The sequence below is a fragment of the Balaenoptera acutorostrata genome, chromosome 3 (genome assembly GCF_949987535.1).
Source record: "Balaenoptera acutorostrata chromosome 3, mBalAcu1.1, whole genome shotgun sequence".
Classification (NCBI taxonomy): domain Eukaryota; kingdom Metazoa; phylum Chordata; class Mammalia; order Artiodactyla; family Balaenopteridae; genus Balaenoptera; species Balaenoptera acutorostrata.
Window position 1 is genome coordinate 71,843,818 of NC_080066.1, and position 14,464 is coordinate 71,858,281.

At 36.7% G+C, this 14,464-nt stretch overlaps 1 protein-coding gene across 5 annotated transcripts in view; it reads left to right on the plus strand.

Moving 5' to 3' along the window:
* DPP8 (dipeptidyl peptidase 8) overlaps nt 1–14,464 on the plus strand; it is a 63,099-nt gene that overhangs the window by 23,856 nt on the left and 24,779 nt on the right. For all 5 annotated transcript variants that reach the window (XM_007166029.2, XM_007166030.2, XM_007166031.2 and 2 more), the window contains 7 exons: nt 4,781–4,954; nt 5,779–5,947; nt 9,575–9,685; nt 10,353–10,481; nt 11,036–11,097; nt 12,768–12,868; nt 13,527–13,704. In XM_007166029.2, the coding sequence (XP_007166091.1) occupies nt 4,781–4,954; nt 5,779–5,947; nt 9,575–9,685; nt 10,353–10,481; nt 11,036–11,097; nt 12,768–12,868; nt 13,527–13,704 (924 nt within the window). The remainder of the gene's footprint in view (nt 1–4,780; nt 4,955–5,778; nt 5,948–9,574; nt 9,686–10,352; nt 10,482–11,035; nt 11,098–12,767; nt 12,869–13,526; nt 13,705–14,464) is intronic.

Here is a 14,464-nt window from a genome sequence, read left to right on the forward strand (position 1 = left end):
AAGTATTTTTTGATTTCCTGTGATTTCTTCTTTGACCCATTGGCTTCCCCCTCCATGTACCAACATCTGGAACAACTGTAAGGCACACCTCATTTGGTTCCCATTTCTCAGGGATTGCTGTTCTTTGTTGTCTGATGTCCAGTGTCTTGAAAACATGATTTTATATATTTTGTCCATTTCTGAGTTGTTTCAGATATGAGAACATACCTGGTCCCTGTTACTCCATCTTGGCTAGAAGTGGAAGTTGGTTTCATTATTAACATTTAAATCTCTGACCTTCTGGAATATGTGGGAAGTGGATCCAGTGTTATCTTTTTGCATATGGCTATGCAGTAATTCCAACTGATAAAATTTAAATCAGTAATCACTAATTTTAACATTTCATCTTTTACCCACCACTTCTTTCTTATTAATTTCTTTTTTTTTTTTTTTTTTTTTAAAGGATTTTCTTATTTATTTATTTATTTATTTATTTTTGGCTGTGTTGGGTCTTCGGTTCGTGCGAGGGCTTTCTCCAGTTGCGGCAAGCGGGGGCCACTCTTCATCGCGGTGCGGGGACCGCCCTTCATCGCGGTGCGCGGGCCTTTCTCTATCGCGGCCCCTCCCGTCGCGGGGCACAGGCTCCAGACGCGCAGGCTCAGCAATTGTGGCTCACGGGCCCAGCTGCTCCGTGGCACGTGGGATCTTCCCAGACCAGGGCTCGAACCCGTGTCCCCTGCATTAGCAGGCAGATTCTCAACCACTGCGCCACCAGGGAAGCCCTTTCTTATTAATTTCTATATTCAGCTTTCTATTTTGGATTTTCTACTCTGTACCATTGTTCATTTTGTTTATTCATGTTTTAATTTTTTAATATCTGGTAAAGCTAACCTTGTTCCTCATAATAGATCTTTTTCAGGGTTCTTTTTATCATCTTGCTTGATACGCTTTCAAATAATAAATTTTATAATCACAAAGTTATAAATGCAGAGTTCTCTTGTGAAAGTTAATTTCTTAGCTCTGAAATGTCTTGTGTTCTGATTATTAAACATTAAGACATGTTAAGGGGACTTCTCCGGTGGCACAGTGGTTAAGAATCCTCCTGCCAATGCAGGGGACACAGGTTCAATCCCTGGTCTGGGAAGATCCCGCATGCCACGGAGCAACTAAGCCCATGCGCCACAACTACTGAGCGCACACACCGCAACTATTGAAGCCCGTGTGTCGCAACTACTGAGCCCACATGCTGCAACTACTGCAGCCCACGTGCCTAGAGCCCATGCTCTGCAACAAGAGAAGCCACCTCAATGAGAAGCCTGCACATTGCCACAAAGAGTAGCCCCCGCTCACCGCAACTAGAGAAAGCCCTTGCGCAGCAACAAAGACCCAAAGCAGCCAAAAAAAAAAAACAAACCTGAGACATATTAAGTATGGATCAAATCTGATGACGTTCAGTGAGAATAAGAGGGAGAAATTAAAATATAATTATATACTCAAAATTGCTCTTGGTGTCAACGGAAACAGTCTTAAAAGATATTTAAAACAAAAAGATTAGAATTAGGGCTTCCCTGGTGGTGCAGTGGTTAAGAATCCGCCTGCCAGTGCAGGGGACAAGGGTTCAAGCCCTGGTCCGGGAAGTTCCCACATGCCACGGAACAATGAAAGCCCGTGTGCCACAACTACTGAGCCTGCGCTCTAGAGCCCAAAAGCCACAACTACTGAGTCCTTGTGCCCCAACTACTGAAGCCCGCGCGCCTAGAGCCCGTGCTCCGCAACAAGAGAAGCCACCGCAATGAGAAGCCCACGCACCGCAACGAAGAGTAGCCCCCGCTCACCGCAACTAGAGAAAGCACGCATGCAGCAAGGAAGACCCAACGCAGCCAAAAATAAATTAAAAAAAAAAAAAAAAAGATTAGAATTAATAAAACATTGAATTTTCTAGTTTTTTCTTTTGGAGCCTAACACACACATACACACATGTATATATACACATACATATGTATATATGTAATTAAACATTAATAAAAAAGTGATACAATGAATATAAAAAAACGAGGTAGATTTTTAGCAGGATTCCAAGGTTGTCTCATTTTTAACTTCACTTGACATTATTTTAAGTTTGCAAGTATACACATGTATTTGCCATCCTTGAACACCGTTTACTTTCAGTATGCTGGTTTAATTTTGGAAACATACATTTCTGCCAATGAACTTGGTTACTTTTATTTTATTTTTTAATTTTTTTGTTAGTGTATAGTTGATTTACAATGTTTTGTTAGTTTCAGGTGTACAGCAAAGTGAATCAGTTATACATATACATATATCCACTTTTTTTTAGATTCTTTTCCCATATAAGCCATTACAGAGTACTGAGTAGAGTTTCCTGTGCTATACAGTAGGTCCTTATTAGTTATCTGTTTTATATATAGTAGTGTGTATATGTCAATCCCAATCTCCCAGTTTATCCCTCCCCACCCCCCTTACCCCCTGGTCACCATAAGTTTGTTTTCTTTCTTTCTTTCTTTCTTTCTTTATTTTTGGCTATGTTGGGTCTTTGTTGCTGTGCATGGGCTTTCTCTAGTTGTGGCAAGTGGGGGCTACTCTTCATTACTCTTCATTGTGGTGCGTGGGCTTCCCAGTGTGGTGGCTTCTCTTGTTGCGGAGCACGGGCTCTAGGCGCACAGGCTTCCGTAGTTGTGGCTCACGGGCTCAGTAGTTGTAGCTCGCAGGCTCAGTAGTTGTGGCTCGTGGGCTCTAGAGCGCAGGCTCAGTAGTTGTGGCGCACGGGCTTAGTTGCTCTGCGGCACGTGGGATCTTCCCGGACCAGGGCTCGAACCTGTGTCCCCTGCATTGGCAGGCAGATTCTTAACCACCATGCCACCAGGGAAGCCCCATAAGTTTGTTTTCTACATCTGTAACTCTATTTCTGTTTTGTAGATAAGTTCATTTGTACCCCTTTTTTTTTAGATTCCACATATAAGCGATACCATATGATATTTGCCTTTGACTTACTTCACTCAGTATAACAATCTCTAGGTCCATCCATGTTGCTGCAAATGGCATTATTTCGTTCTTTTTTATGGCTGAGTAATATTCCATTGTATATATGTACCACATCTTCTTTATCCATTCCTCTGTTGATGGACATTTAGGTTGCTTCCATGTCCTGGCTGTTGTAAATAGTGCTGCAGTAAACACTGGGGTGCATGTATCTTTTCGAATTATGGTTTTTCCCAGATATATAAATTTGGCTACTTTTATTTTTTTTATTTTTAAAACATTTATTTATTTATTTTTAACTTTGGCTGCACTGGGTCTTCGTTGCGACGTGCGGATGCGGGCTTAGTTGCCCCATGGCATATGTGGATCTTAGCTCCCTGACTAGGGATCTTACCTGTGTCCCCTGCATTGGAAGGCGGATTCTTAACCACTGGACCACCAGGGAAGTCCCTGAACTTGGCTACTTTTAAAGTATTAGTCCTTGGGAGTTCCCTGGCAGTCTAGTGGTTGGGACTCGGCGCTTCCACTGTGGGGGGCCGGTGTTTGATCCCTGGTCAGGGAACTAAGATCCTGCAAGACATGGCATGGCCAAATAAAATAAAATAACATAATATAACATAACATAAAATAGTATTAGTCCTTGGTAGCAGAAACCATGTCTGTTTCCCTTATTTACCATTCCTTTATTTATCCCCTTATTTATCATAAAGAGCTCTTAGTGAGGGAAGATGTGGATGTAAATTTTTAAAACTAGCACTTATTAGATTTTTTTATATATATATTTTTAAATTTTATATATGTGTCAAATAATATTTTTAGTTTGGGAAGGTCCCTCTTCATCATCAATCATTGATTACAAATATTCTTTGAGGGAGATTTTAACAGATGCTTTAGGTAGGAAAGCAAAAATCAGACAGATTCTGTTCTCAAGTTTTTTTTTTTTTTTTAATCTATTTCTAGTCAGAAATACTGAAAAAAAGTGAAAAACAAAACCATAGCCAAATGAGTAAAAGAGATAGTAGCTCATATAAATTTCAAAGAAGAGATCACTGTACACCATAGTGGATCAGGAAACTTTCCTGGCCAACGTTGATTTAGGGCTAAGGTTTTGGGATATCAGTAAAACTTGGATGGATAGAAAGAAAAATGGCCTCGGGTGGGAGGGGGGGTGATGGAACAAAGGCCAGGAGCAGAACACCGCATATTGGGATTTACATCATTGGTGTGACAAGCCTGACCTAAGGTTTTATTAAAGCAGTATTAGTGAATTAGTGGAAAGGTACTAATGACAGCTGATATTTGAGAACTTTACTCTGTGCCAACCATTGTGCTAAACATTTTACGTATTTTTATCTAAGTTAATCTTCACAAAGCTGAAGTAGATGATTTATTACTACTTTGAAAGTGAAGAAAATTACTTTTGAGGAAATTAAACTACTTGCCCAAAGTCACACTTCTAATGAGAGTCAAAGCCTAGATTCAAACTGCTTGACTTCAGAGTCTGCTCTTAAGTGCATGCAGAACTGCTATATTACATTTAAGTTGTAGAAGATCTTGAATGCCAAGCCAAGGTGATGAGACTTAATTCTTGCTCTCTAATGTATACAGTAATCATCTAGGGACCCTTTACCAGGAAATTTTTCAGCAGACTTCCTGAAATTAATCTGTTTAAAGTTGCTGGCAAATTTTGGGATCACTCAAAATGTAAACTCAATAATATTGGAGATGCTAGAATTTCAGTGCTAAAAGCAAAAAGCCACCTTTCAGAAGACTGGAATGTGAGACTTTCTTTCTGTATTAGGCAACACTGGACTATGGAATGTATTCTCGAGAAGAAGAACTATTGAGAGAAAGAAAACGCATTGGAACAGTTGGAATTGCTTCATATGATTATCACCAAGGAAGTGGAACATTTCTGTTTCAAGCTGGTAGTGGAATTTATCACGTAAAAGATGGAGGGCCACAAGGATTTACTGTAAGTTGATGTTACTACTTGATAAATCTGTTTTTGGGTCCTAAAGTTATTTGTGTCCAAATCAGAAAGGTAATTAAACAAACTAAAAAATTCTTTTCACCAATTGTTTACTACTGATTTAGTAGTAAAGAAAACAAGAAATACGGGTATTAATTTCCAATTTTAAGAGTTAATAATTTTTTCAGTGACATTAGTATACAATTTTTAAAATGCTAAAAATACTTGCTGTGTAGGAAGAATTAGTAAAGGGCATCAGTGCCATTTTTTGAGTAAGTGCTGAGGTGGATTTTCGAAGATAATGATATCACAGGGCAATCCCTCTTTGGTTCCCCTAAAAGCTTGATTCATCTCAGTAAATGGTTTTAAATGTTTGATTTTATTCTAGGCAATTTTAATGTGATATCAGAACTATTCTTCTGATAGAATTGTGATGATTCTAGCTTTCATTATATTTTTATGAGCAAATTATTTTATATTGGTAAAATTAATTAGAAATATTTAATAAGTGAAATAGTCAAATAAGTGTTTAATAAAAGCATGTAACAAACGATAATTACTCTGTTTAAACAGGTTTGGACAACAGAATTTATGAAGTGCTCTTATTTTGTCTTTATTTCTGCTCCTGTTATGCTTAGCTTATTAATTCATAGAAAAAAAATGAGTCCTTTCTTATAAGTTAAGGCATATGAAAGTACATTTTTCTGGAGAGCAGTTATTATAGTTGATATTGTACTTGGGATTATTATTCCTTTTATAGGAAGGGTGCTGGTAAACAAATATGTATCAGCCTGATACTTGCCTTTAAATGTTGTTTACTTTTCTAGCAACAACCCTTACGGCCCAATTTAGTGGAGACTAGTTGTCCCAACATTCGGATGGATCCAAAATTATGCCCAGCTGATCCAGACTGGATTGCTTTTATACATAGCAATGATATATGGATATCCAACATTGTAACGAGAGAAGAAAGGAGGCTTACTTATGTGCACAATGGTAATTCAAGTTCTTCAAATCTACTTTCCTGAAAAGTATTTTTTAAATTTAATTTGCTTTTGCTTACATTTTCCAATTGAAGCATGCTGGGTGATCTTTATATTTTAAACTTAAATCTTTAAAATGAAAAAGGACAAAAGTACAGTGGATAACTGGTATGTACCACCTATATAATGCTCCCTTGTTTTAAGGGTCATTTTCAGACAGCACAACAGTAGCACCTCTGACCTGATTGTTCTTTTAGCCTAATAAGACTACCAGAATTTCCCCCAAAACTGTTCTTTTTTTTAAATTTTTTTAATTTGTATTTTTGGTTGTGTAGAGTCTTAGTTGTGACACACGGGATCTTCGTTGCAGCATGTGGGATCTTTCGTTGCAGTGCTCGGGCTCTTCGTTGCGGTGCACAGGCTTCTCTCTAGTTGTGGCGTGCGGATTCTCTCTCTAGTTGTGGTGAGCAGGCTCCAAAGCGCATGGGGTCTGTAGTTTGCGGCTCACGGGCTCAGTTACCCTGCGGCATGTGGGATCTTAGTTCCCCGACCACGGATTGAACCTCGTCTCCTGCATTGAAAGGCAGATTCTTTACCACTGGACCACCAGGGAAGTCCCAAAACTGTTCTGATTAAAATAAAATTTAATTTAAGAAATTAATCTTGTTTTTAGGAAAACAAACAGAAAAATCTAGTACACACTATAAGAACTACCTAAAAATTTGTCTCCCCTTTTTGCAGAGCCTGCTTAGTTATTTTGTCATAATAGGAAAAATAAAACTTTCTGTATTGTGGAAGTATTTAATTTTTATTGAAGTGACTATAATAATGCTAAGCAGTACTGAAAGCACAGAAAAGACGTGTATGTTTTTCTCCAAAGCTTTTATACAAATGAAAGATGGGAAATAGTGTACTGCTTCTTTTTTTTTTTTTTTGAACATGTGAAATACACCATTTTTTTAATTTTTTAATTAATTAATTTTTGGGGGGCTGCATTGGATCTTTGTTGCTGCACGCGGGCTTTCTCTAGTTGTAGCGCGTGGGCTTTCTCTAGTTGTAGTGAGCGGGGGCTACTCTTCATTGCGGTGCACAAGCTTCTCCTTGCAGAGCACAGGCTCTAGGCGTGCAGGTTTCAGTAGTCGTGACTCACGGGCTCTAGAGCACAGGCTCAGTAGTTCTGGCGCGCGGGCTTAGTTGCTCCGTAGCATGTGGGATCTTCCTGGACCAGGGATCGAACCCGTGTCCCCTGCATTGGCAGGTGGATTCTTAACCACTGTGCCACCAGGGAAGCCCTAAGTGTGTGTTTAGATAGAAAGGTAGGTAGAGAGTAAGCAACATTACTCTTACCCCTCTTATTCACAGTAGGTTTCCAAATGAAAGTCCCCTTTGGGGTGGGTGTAGTCAGTTGGCATGTGCATTTGTTTATTCTCTGCCTCCTATAATAGAGGAATTTAAAGGTAACTTAATACCAACCTCTACTCTCAAAGGACATATCTTACTGGGAGAAGAAGATGATACCATTTATTCATCTAATTAATCTTAGTAATTGAGGTCTGTAGTAAGTGATAGGGAGATATAAATGAGCGATACATAGTCTCACATCTAAAGGAGAACAAAATATAAAGCAGTATGGAAGGTATAACTTTGGAGTAGTTGAAAGATCCAAGAAAACTGAGTGCTGGTTTTGGCTATATCATTAATTCCAAAATTCAGAAACTCTGAAAACTGAGGTTAGTTTTCATTAGGTTGGTGCTAAAACTCATTTGGTGGCAAAACCTGACCTGAACTGACCTGAGGATATTTATAATCTTAATCCTACTTAGTGTGCCTATTCCTAAATTTGCTGCAGGAATATTAGTATATTTGATTACAGGGTATTTGATTACCCTGCTGGAGATGTGACATAATTATGCGTAGATGTATGAATATGAAAAAATCCCCCAAATTCTGAGTTCTAAACACTTCTGGACTCAAAATTTTTGGATAAGGGGTTATTGGTTCATATTGCACATTTGTTTCAGACAACATACAGAAAATACAGATAAGAGAACATAATACAGTGAAACTTGCCTATAAAATTAAAATCACTGCGAAATATTACTACACACCCGTTAGAACACCAAATGTTGGAGAGGAATTTTCATACATTGCTAGTAAGAGTATAGAATAATACAGATACTTTGGAAAATTGTGTGGCAGTTTCTTACAAATTTAAAGATAATTTTTTTACAGTACCCAGCCATTCCAGTCCTAGGTCTTTATTCAAGAGAAAGGAAAACACATGTCTACATAGATTCTTATACAAGAATAATCATAGCATCTTTATTCATAATAGCAACTAGAAGCTGCTCAGATGTCCATTAACAGATGAATGGATAAAAGAACTGTGGTATACAATGAAATATCACTCAGCAACAAACATAAAGTGTATACAGTATGATTTCACTTACATGAAATTCTGGAATATTCAAAACTAACCTATGGTGATAGAAATCAGATCAGTGGTTGCTTCTGAGGCAGGAATGGACATTGACTGCGAAGGGGCATGAGAAAACATTCTGGGGTGTTGGAAATATTCTATGTCTTGTTAGGGTGTGGTTATACAAGTATATGCATTTTTCAAAGTAAACAGTACACTTAAGATTTTGTAAATTATAAAACAATTCTTTTTCAAAAGGTTGTTCATAGTCTCACTATTTGGAGAGGACCACATTTTGATTTATATCCTGACACTTTAAAAAATATGTATTTGTATAACACTTTTATAAATGGAATCAGTATACATGTCATTTAGTAATATGCTTTTTTAAATTCAAGTATATTGTAAACATTTTCCCATGTCATGAAATCTTACGTAATTATGGCTTTGTGGTTTTTTAGATTGATTGACTGATTGATTTTGGCTGCGCCGGGTCTTAGTTGAGACATGTGGACTCTTAGTTGCAGCGTGCGGGCTTCTTAGTTGCGGCATGCATGTGGGATCTAGTTCCCTGACCAGGGATCGAACCTAGGCCCCCTGCATTGGGAGTGCGGAGCCCTACCCACTGGACCACCAGGGAAGTCCCTAGATTTTGTTTTTAAAGCAAGAGTTCCCTTCAGACTATTTGCTGGAAACCTAAGTGTAAAACAGATAAAAGCTCATCTGCTTTGGTTAAATAAGAGGAAGGGGAGGGAGGAGAAATGGTGAATTACATGATCTGTAAGACCCCATTCTCAGTCTAAAGATGTGCTTCTCTGTGTAGGAGAGTAAAAAGTCACCATGACCCTTTACATGTATTCTTTTTCCCATGGTCCTAGCTAAATGGGAAAATAATAACTAACATTTATGGAACACATACTATGGCTCAGGCTTTGTTCTAAGTACTTTATGTAAAATAACTCATTTAATCCTCATAACAACCATATAAGGTAGGTTCTTATTCCCATTTATAAATGGGTACTGCAGTGGAACGTGATCAGATGCTTTGCCCAGGGTCAGTCATTTAGTAAATGATGGAACCCAGATTTGAATTCAGTCCATTTGGCTCCACAGTTCACCACTATACTATAGCTGCCTTTCAGAATAAATGGAATCATTCTGCTTTGTACCTATGAAAAGATAGAGAACTTCTGTGATAATTTTGCCTTTATGTTTGTCTAGAGCTAGCCAACATGGAAGAGGATCCCAGATCAGCTGGAGTTGCTACCTTTGTTCTTCAAGAAGAATTTGATAGATATTCTGGTTACTGGTGGTGTCCAGAAGCTGAAACAAGTAAGAGGCTTCAAAATAATATATTATAGGTCAATTAAAGTATTATGAGTTTCAACTACCAATTAGTTAACTGCACAGATTCTTAATTCTGAATAATAGATTCTGAAGTGATGAAGATTGGATCCCACCAGTAGTTATTTAGAATATTCAGGCTATATCTCACCATAATGAGTTCTCATAAAAAACAGGTGTATTGTGGTTCAGTACCCCAAGTCCTTCAACTCTCCTTGCCAGTTTTTCATCTAGAAGCTGGTTGGTGGCAACATTGGTGGCAAAATAAAAAATACCACCCCTTAATGGGAGTTGCTATAAAAAACGTAGGATTGACTAGAGTCTGCATGAACAGATGGCCAAATTAGTGTATGAATGGATCAGAAAAAAAGAGCACAAATTCCTTCTTTTTCTTGGTGTATTCACAAGGATTTTACTAGCTGAGAAACAGCTCTCTAAAGCAGTAGCTTTCAAACTTTTTGACTGTGATCTGGTTAGAAATTTGTTTTACATTCTAGCCTAATACATTGTACATATACTCTATACATAAAAGGCAGCATGTTTTATGTATAAACTGCTTTTCACTATGGGAGATATAATACTAGAGGGAATGGTCAATTATGATTACTTTCTGGCATAATTCTCCTAAATTTTCAATATTTAATTTCCTTTTAAGCTCCCAGTGGCAGTAAAATTCTTAGAATTCTGTATGAAGAAAATGATGAATCCGAAGTGGAAATTATTCATGTTACGTCCCCTATGTTGGAAACAAGGAGGGCAGATTCATTCCGTTATCCTAAAACAGGTACTGTATTCCATTGGCATTTATATTCACTCATTCCTACTTTTCAAACAAGATTCTTTCTGCATTCATCCAAAGGTATGGTCAACGTGGATATTTTACAGATTTAGTAAGGATGGGTTGTTTAAGTGTCTCTGAAGTAGATTTTTAAATTACAGGCTGATCCTTTTTAATTATTTCAAAGGTGAGGAAGTGCACAAAACTGATTATTTCAAGAAATGAATAAAGAAGTACCTTTGCTTGGAAATAAAGATTTTTAAGGGATTATGTTCTTAATAAATTAGTAATTTTTTCCCATATTGCTATTTATAGCATTTCAATTGTGAAATGATACGAATTCCCCTTCATTACGTACTCTTTATGTTTTTCAGCTTCTTTTTTTTATAGCCATATTAAAAATTATGAATTGAAAAGGAGTTTTGAGATTCTTATGCAATAAAGTCCTGTCTATATGCAACATTCCTCATTTGACTAAAGTATAAAAAGGATTGATCTGGCAAAATTCGTTTGAATAATTTTGGATATGCATTACTGTTCATTTATGTCTCTTTCTAAAGGCACAGCAAATCCAAAAGTCACTTTTAAGATGTCAGAAATACTGATTGATGCTGAAGGAAGGGTAAGTATAAAATGTTAACTTTTTGTATCATTTGACTAGTCTGTCAATAGAGATTTTAGATATGCTTTTTTATTTTTTGGACTTATTGAACTTGCTGAGACATCTACAGATCATGATTTCAGGTTGACCTAATTTTCTACTTTGAAAACTTTCTGCTGGTTCCCAAGATAGGAATATGGGGATATGCATATTTACCACTCCTTTCCAGTATTTTTCCTCTTTGCCTGTGTTAATTCTCCAGATCAGTATTTCTTAAATAGTGGTTACTGACTGGTGAGTTACCTTCTGTGTTGACAGTAGATTAAATATCCCTCATTTCTTTTATACTGCTACTTTCCATTTGGACAGATGCTTATAAGCTAAATGCACACAAAATTAATTAAAAAACGGTCGTCTTTGCTAGACTTTTTTAACAACTTTATTGAGGTATAATTTTATATATATATATATTTATATATGTGTGTGTGTATATATATATGTATATATATATACACACACATATATATATACACAGTTTAAATATTTATTTATTTATTTGGCTGCACCAGTTCTTTTTAGTTGAGGCACGTGGGGTCTTCGTTGCCGCGTGCGGGATCTTTTTTAGTTGTGGCATGTGGGATCTAGTTCCCTGACCAGGGATTGAACCTGGGTCCCCTGCACTATGAGTGCGGAGTCTTAACCACTGGACCGCCAGGGAAGTCCCTGAAATATAATTCACATACAATACAATTCACTCATTTAAAGTTTAAAATGGCCTTTAGTATATTCACAGAGAATTGTGCAGCCATCACCACAGTCAATTTTAGAACATTTTCATTACCCCTGAAAGAAACTCACATCCCTTAATCATCATCCCCAGACCTTTCCATGCCCCCCAGCCCTGGGCAACCACTAATCTACTTTGTATCTATGGATTTGCCTATTCTGGACATTTCTTATAAATGAAATCATACAGTATCTAGTCTGAGTTCTTTCACTTAGCATCATGTTTTCAAGCACTAATCATGTTGGCACCATGTAACAGCATTTCACTACTTCTTATTGCCCAAGAATATTCCATTGTATGGATATACCACATTTTATTTATCCTAGCCATCCTAGTGGATTTGAAATTGCACCTTACTGTGGTTTTGATTTACATTTTTCTGATGGCTAATGATGTTGAGCATCTTTTCATGTGCTTATTGGCCATTTGTATATCTTCTTTGGAGAACTGTCTATTCAGATCCTTTGTCCATTTTTTAAAAAGTATATTTAAAATTGTGTTAGCTAGACTATTAAGGGAAAAAAGTTTGCTCTCAGGACCATTTCACCAATATATTACAAAAATAGTATTTTAAGCTAAAATATAAGGAACTAGGGACTATTATTTTTCTTAGATACTAGAGTCTATAAAGTGATTAAAATCTGATTTTACCAGTTATTATCAAGAGTTCTGTTAGTATAAACTCACGGGAAAAGACTTTTAGACTATGCTAATTCTTGTAGTTAGAACTTGTTAGGTGTAAGAGCACCAGTAGAGGTAACCCATGACTTACTGCTGGTTTTGTTAATCCTGTGTACCTAAGACTGAAAAAGTATGCTGTTAAAGATAGTGATTTAAGTAGACCAATAAGCTAGTTACTTATCTCAGTCTTCTATAACTAGATTCCTTTTTTCTTTTTTAATAGCTTATAGATGTCATAGATAAGGAACTAATTCAACCTTTTGAGATTCTGTTTGAAGGAGTTGAATATATTGCCAGAGCTGGATGGACTCCAGAAGGAAAATAGTGCGTATGTTAAATTGCCACTTCTTTACAAATAATTTAGGACCCAGAACTGTCTGCTGTTAGATTTTTCCTTTCCGTTGGAGCTGCCTTCACATGTAAATTTGAAGTGTAGATAGTTCTGCACAAAGAATTTTTCCTGAACTAAGTGGACTTGTAATCCTATAAGCATAGGTGCATTGCATTTTAATTCTGTCTCTTAGCCAGTCACAGTTTCACAGTGTTATTTGTGGTTAAATTGTATGACTTTTAGGCTCACATATAAGTATGTATATTTTTAATAAATAAGCAGAAATATTTGTAGAGCCTTATGTGAAGATGATTACATGTAGTTCCTGTGTCTAATGTGGACAACAGGAGTTTCACGAGACATTTATCGACATTAAAGGGAGAAAACAATTTCAAAGGCCATCTGTGATTTTGGAAATTTAAAGAAAACTACTTTTAAAAACTCTACTCAAGCTTAACTTTTAAAAATAAGTGTAGAATAAGCTAATACTTTTAATTAGCCATTTGTAAGTGATAATTTAACATATACTAAAGCAATACTTTCATTGTGATTATAGAAATAACTGATGGGTGCTAGGGGAAAGATTAGTGGAATATTCATTTTCTGAAGAGTGTGCTTTATTTTGTGCTTTTCTTTTGTTTATTTAAATAGTGCGTGGGCTATCCTACTAGATCGCTCCCAAACTCGCCTACAGATAGTGTTGATCTCACCTGAATTATTTATCCCAGTAGAAGATGATGCCATGGAAAGACAGAGACTCATCGAGTCAGTGCCTGACTCTGTGACGCCACTGATTATCTATGAAGAAACAACAGACATCTGGATAAATGTATGCATGTTTTCTTGTACTTGGTTTGAATATTTTCTCAGAATGCTAAAGCAAATGAAGCTCGATAGCAAACTATCAAAATGAATTTTTTGAGTTCAAAGTAACCTTGAATGTTATTTGCTTAGTTTGAACATTTTCAGATTGGAATGTTGGTTCCAGAATGGGTAATGGTTTGTACATAAAAGGTACAAACTGAAATGACATCTCCCTGGCTGCAGAATTGCCCTTGTTTCTGGACACATCAGATATTGAAAACACAGCCTCATTAGTGCCTCTGAGAGGACCACAAGAATCCTGTCTAGAAAAGACTTTCTCTTTTAAGTTGGCAAACTATACCAAAATATAACAGTTTGGGATTGAATTTTTCATTTTCCAGTTTAGTGGAAAAAACTTAAACAAGATACAAAATAAATAAAGCTAGCTCACTCCCTGGCTGAATATAGGCTTCATATGATTCACCTAAAACAGATGAACATCTGTTTTCCCTTGAACTGTTAGAATATTTCTCTCTGGAAAAGAAAAGTAAAAGACATTTTTCTTCATCACTTCTGTAATAAGATTTATATCATTAAACAAACATCGTGCCATGTTTCAAAGAATTTCAGAGATGGTGAGTAAGAAACAGCTTTTGGTCATATTTTTCTTTTTTCTCCATTTGGAAACATTTATTTCTCAATAGATGAAGTCTTTGACTAAAGTAAGAGAAACGTGAAAGGCCCAGGCAAAATCTCTAATTGTACATATACCATACACCCTAGCC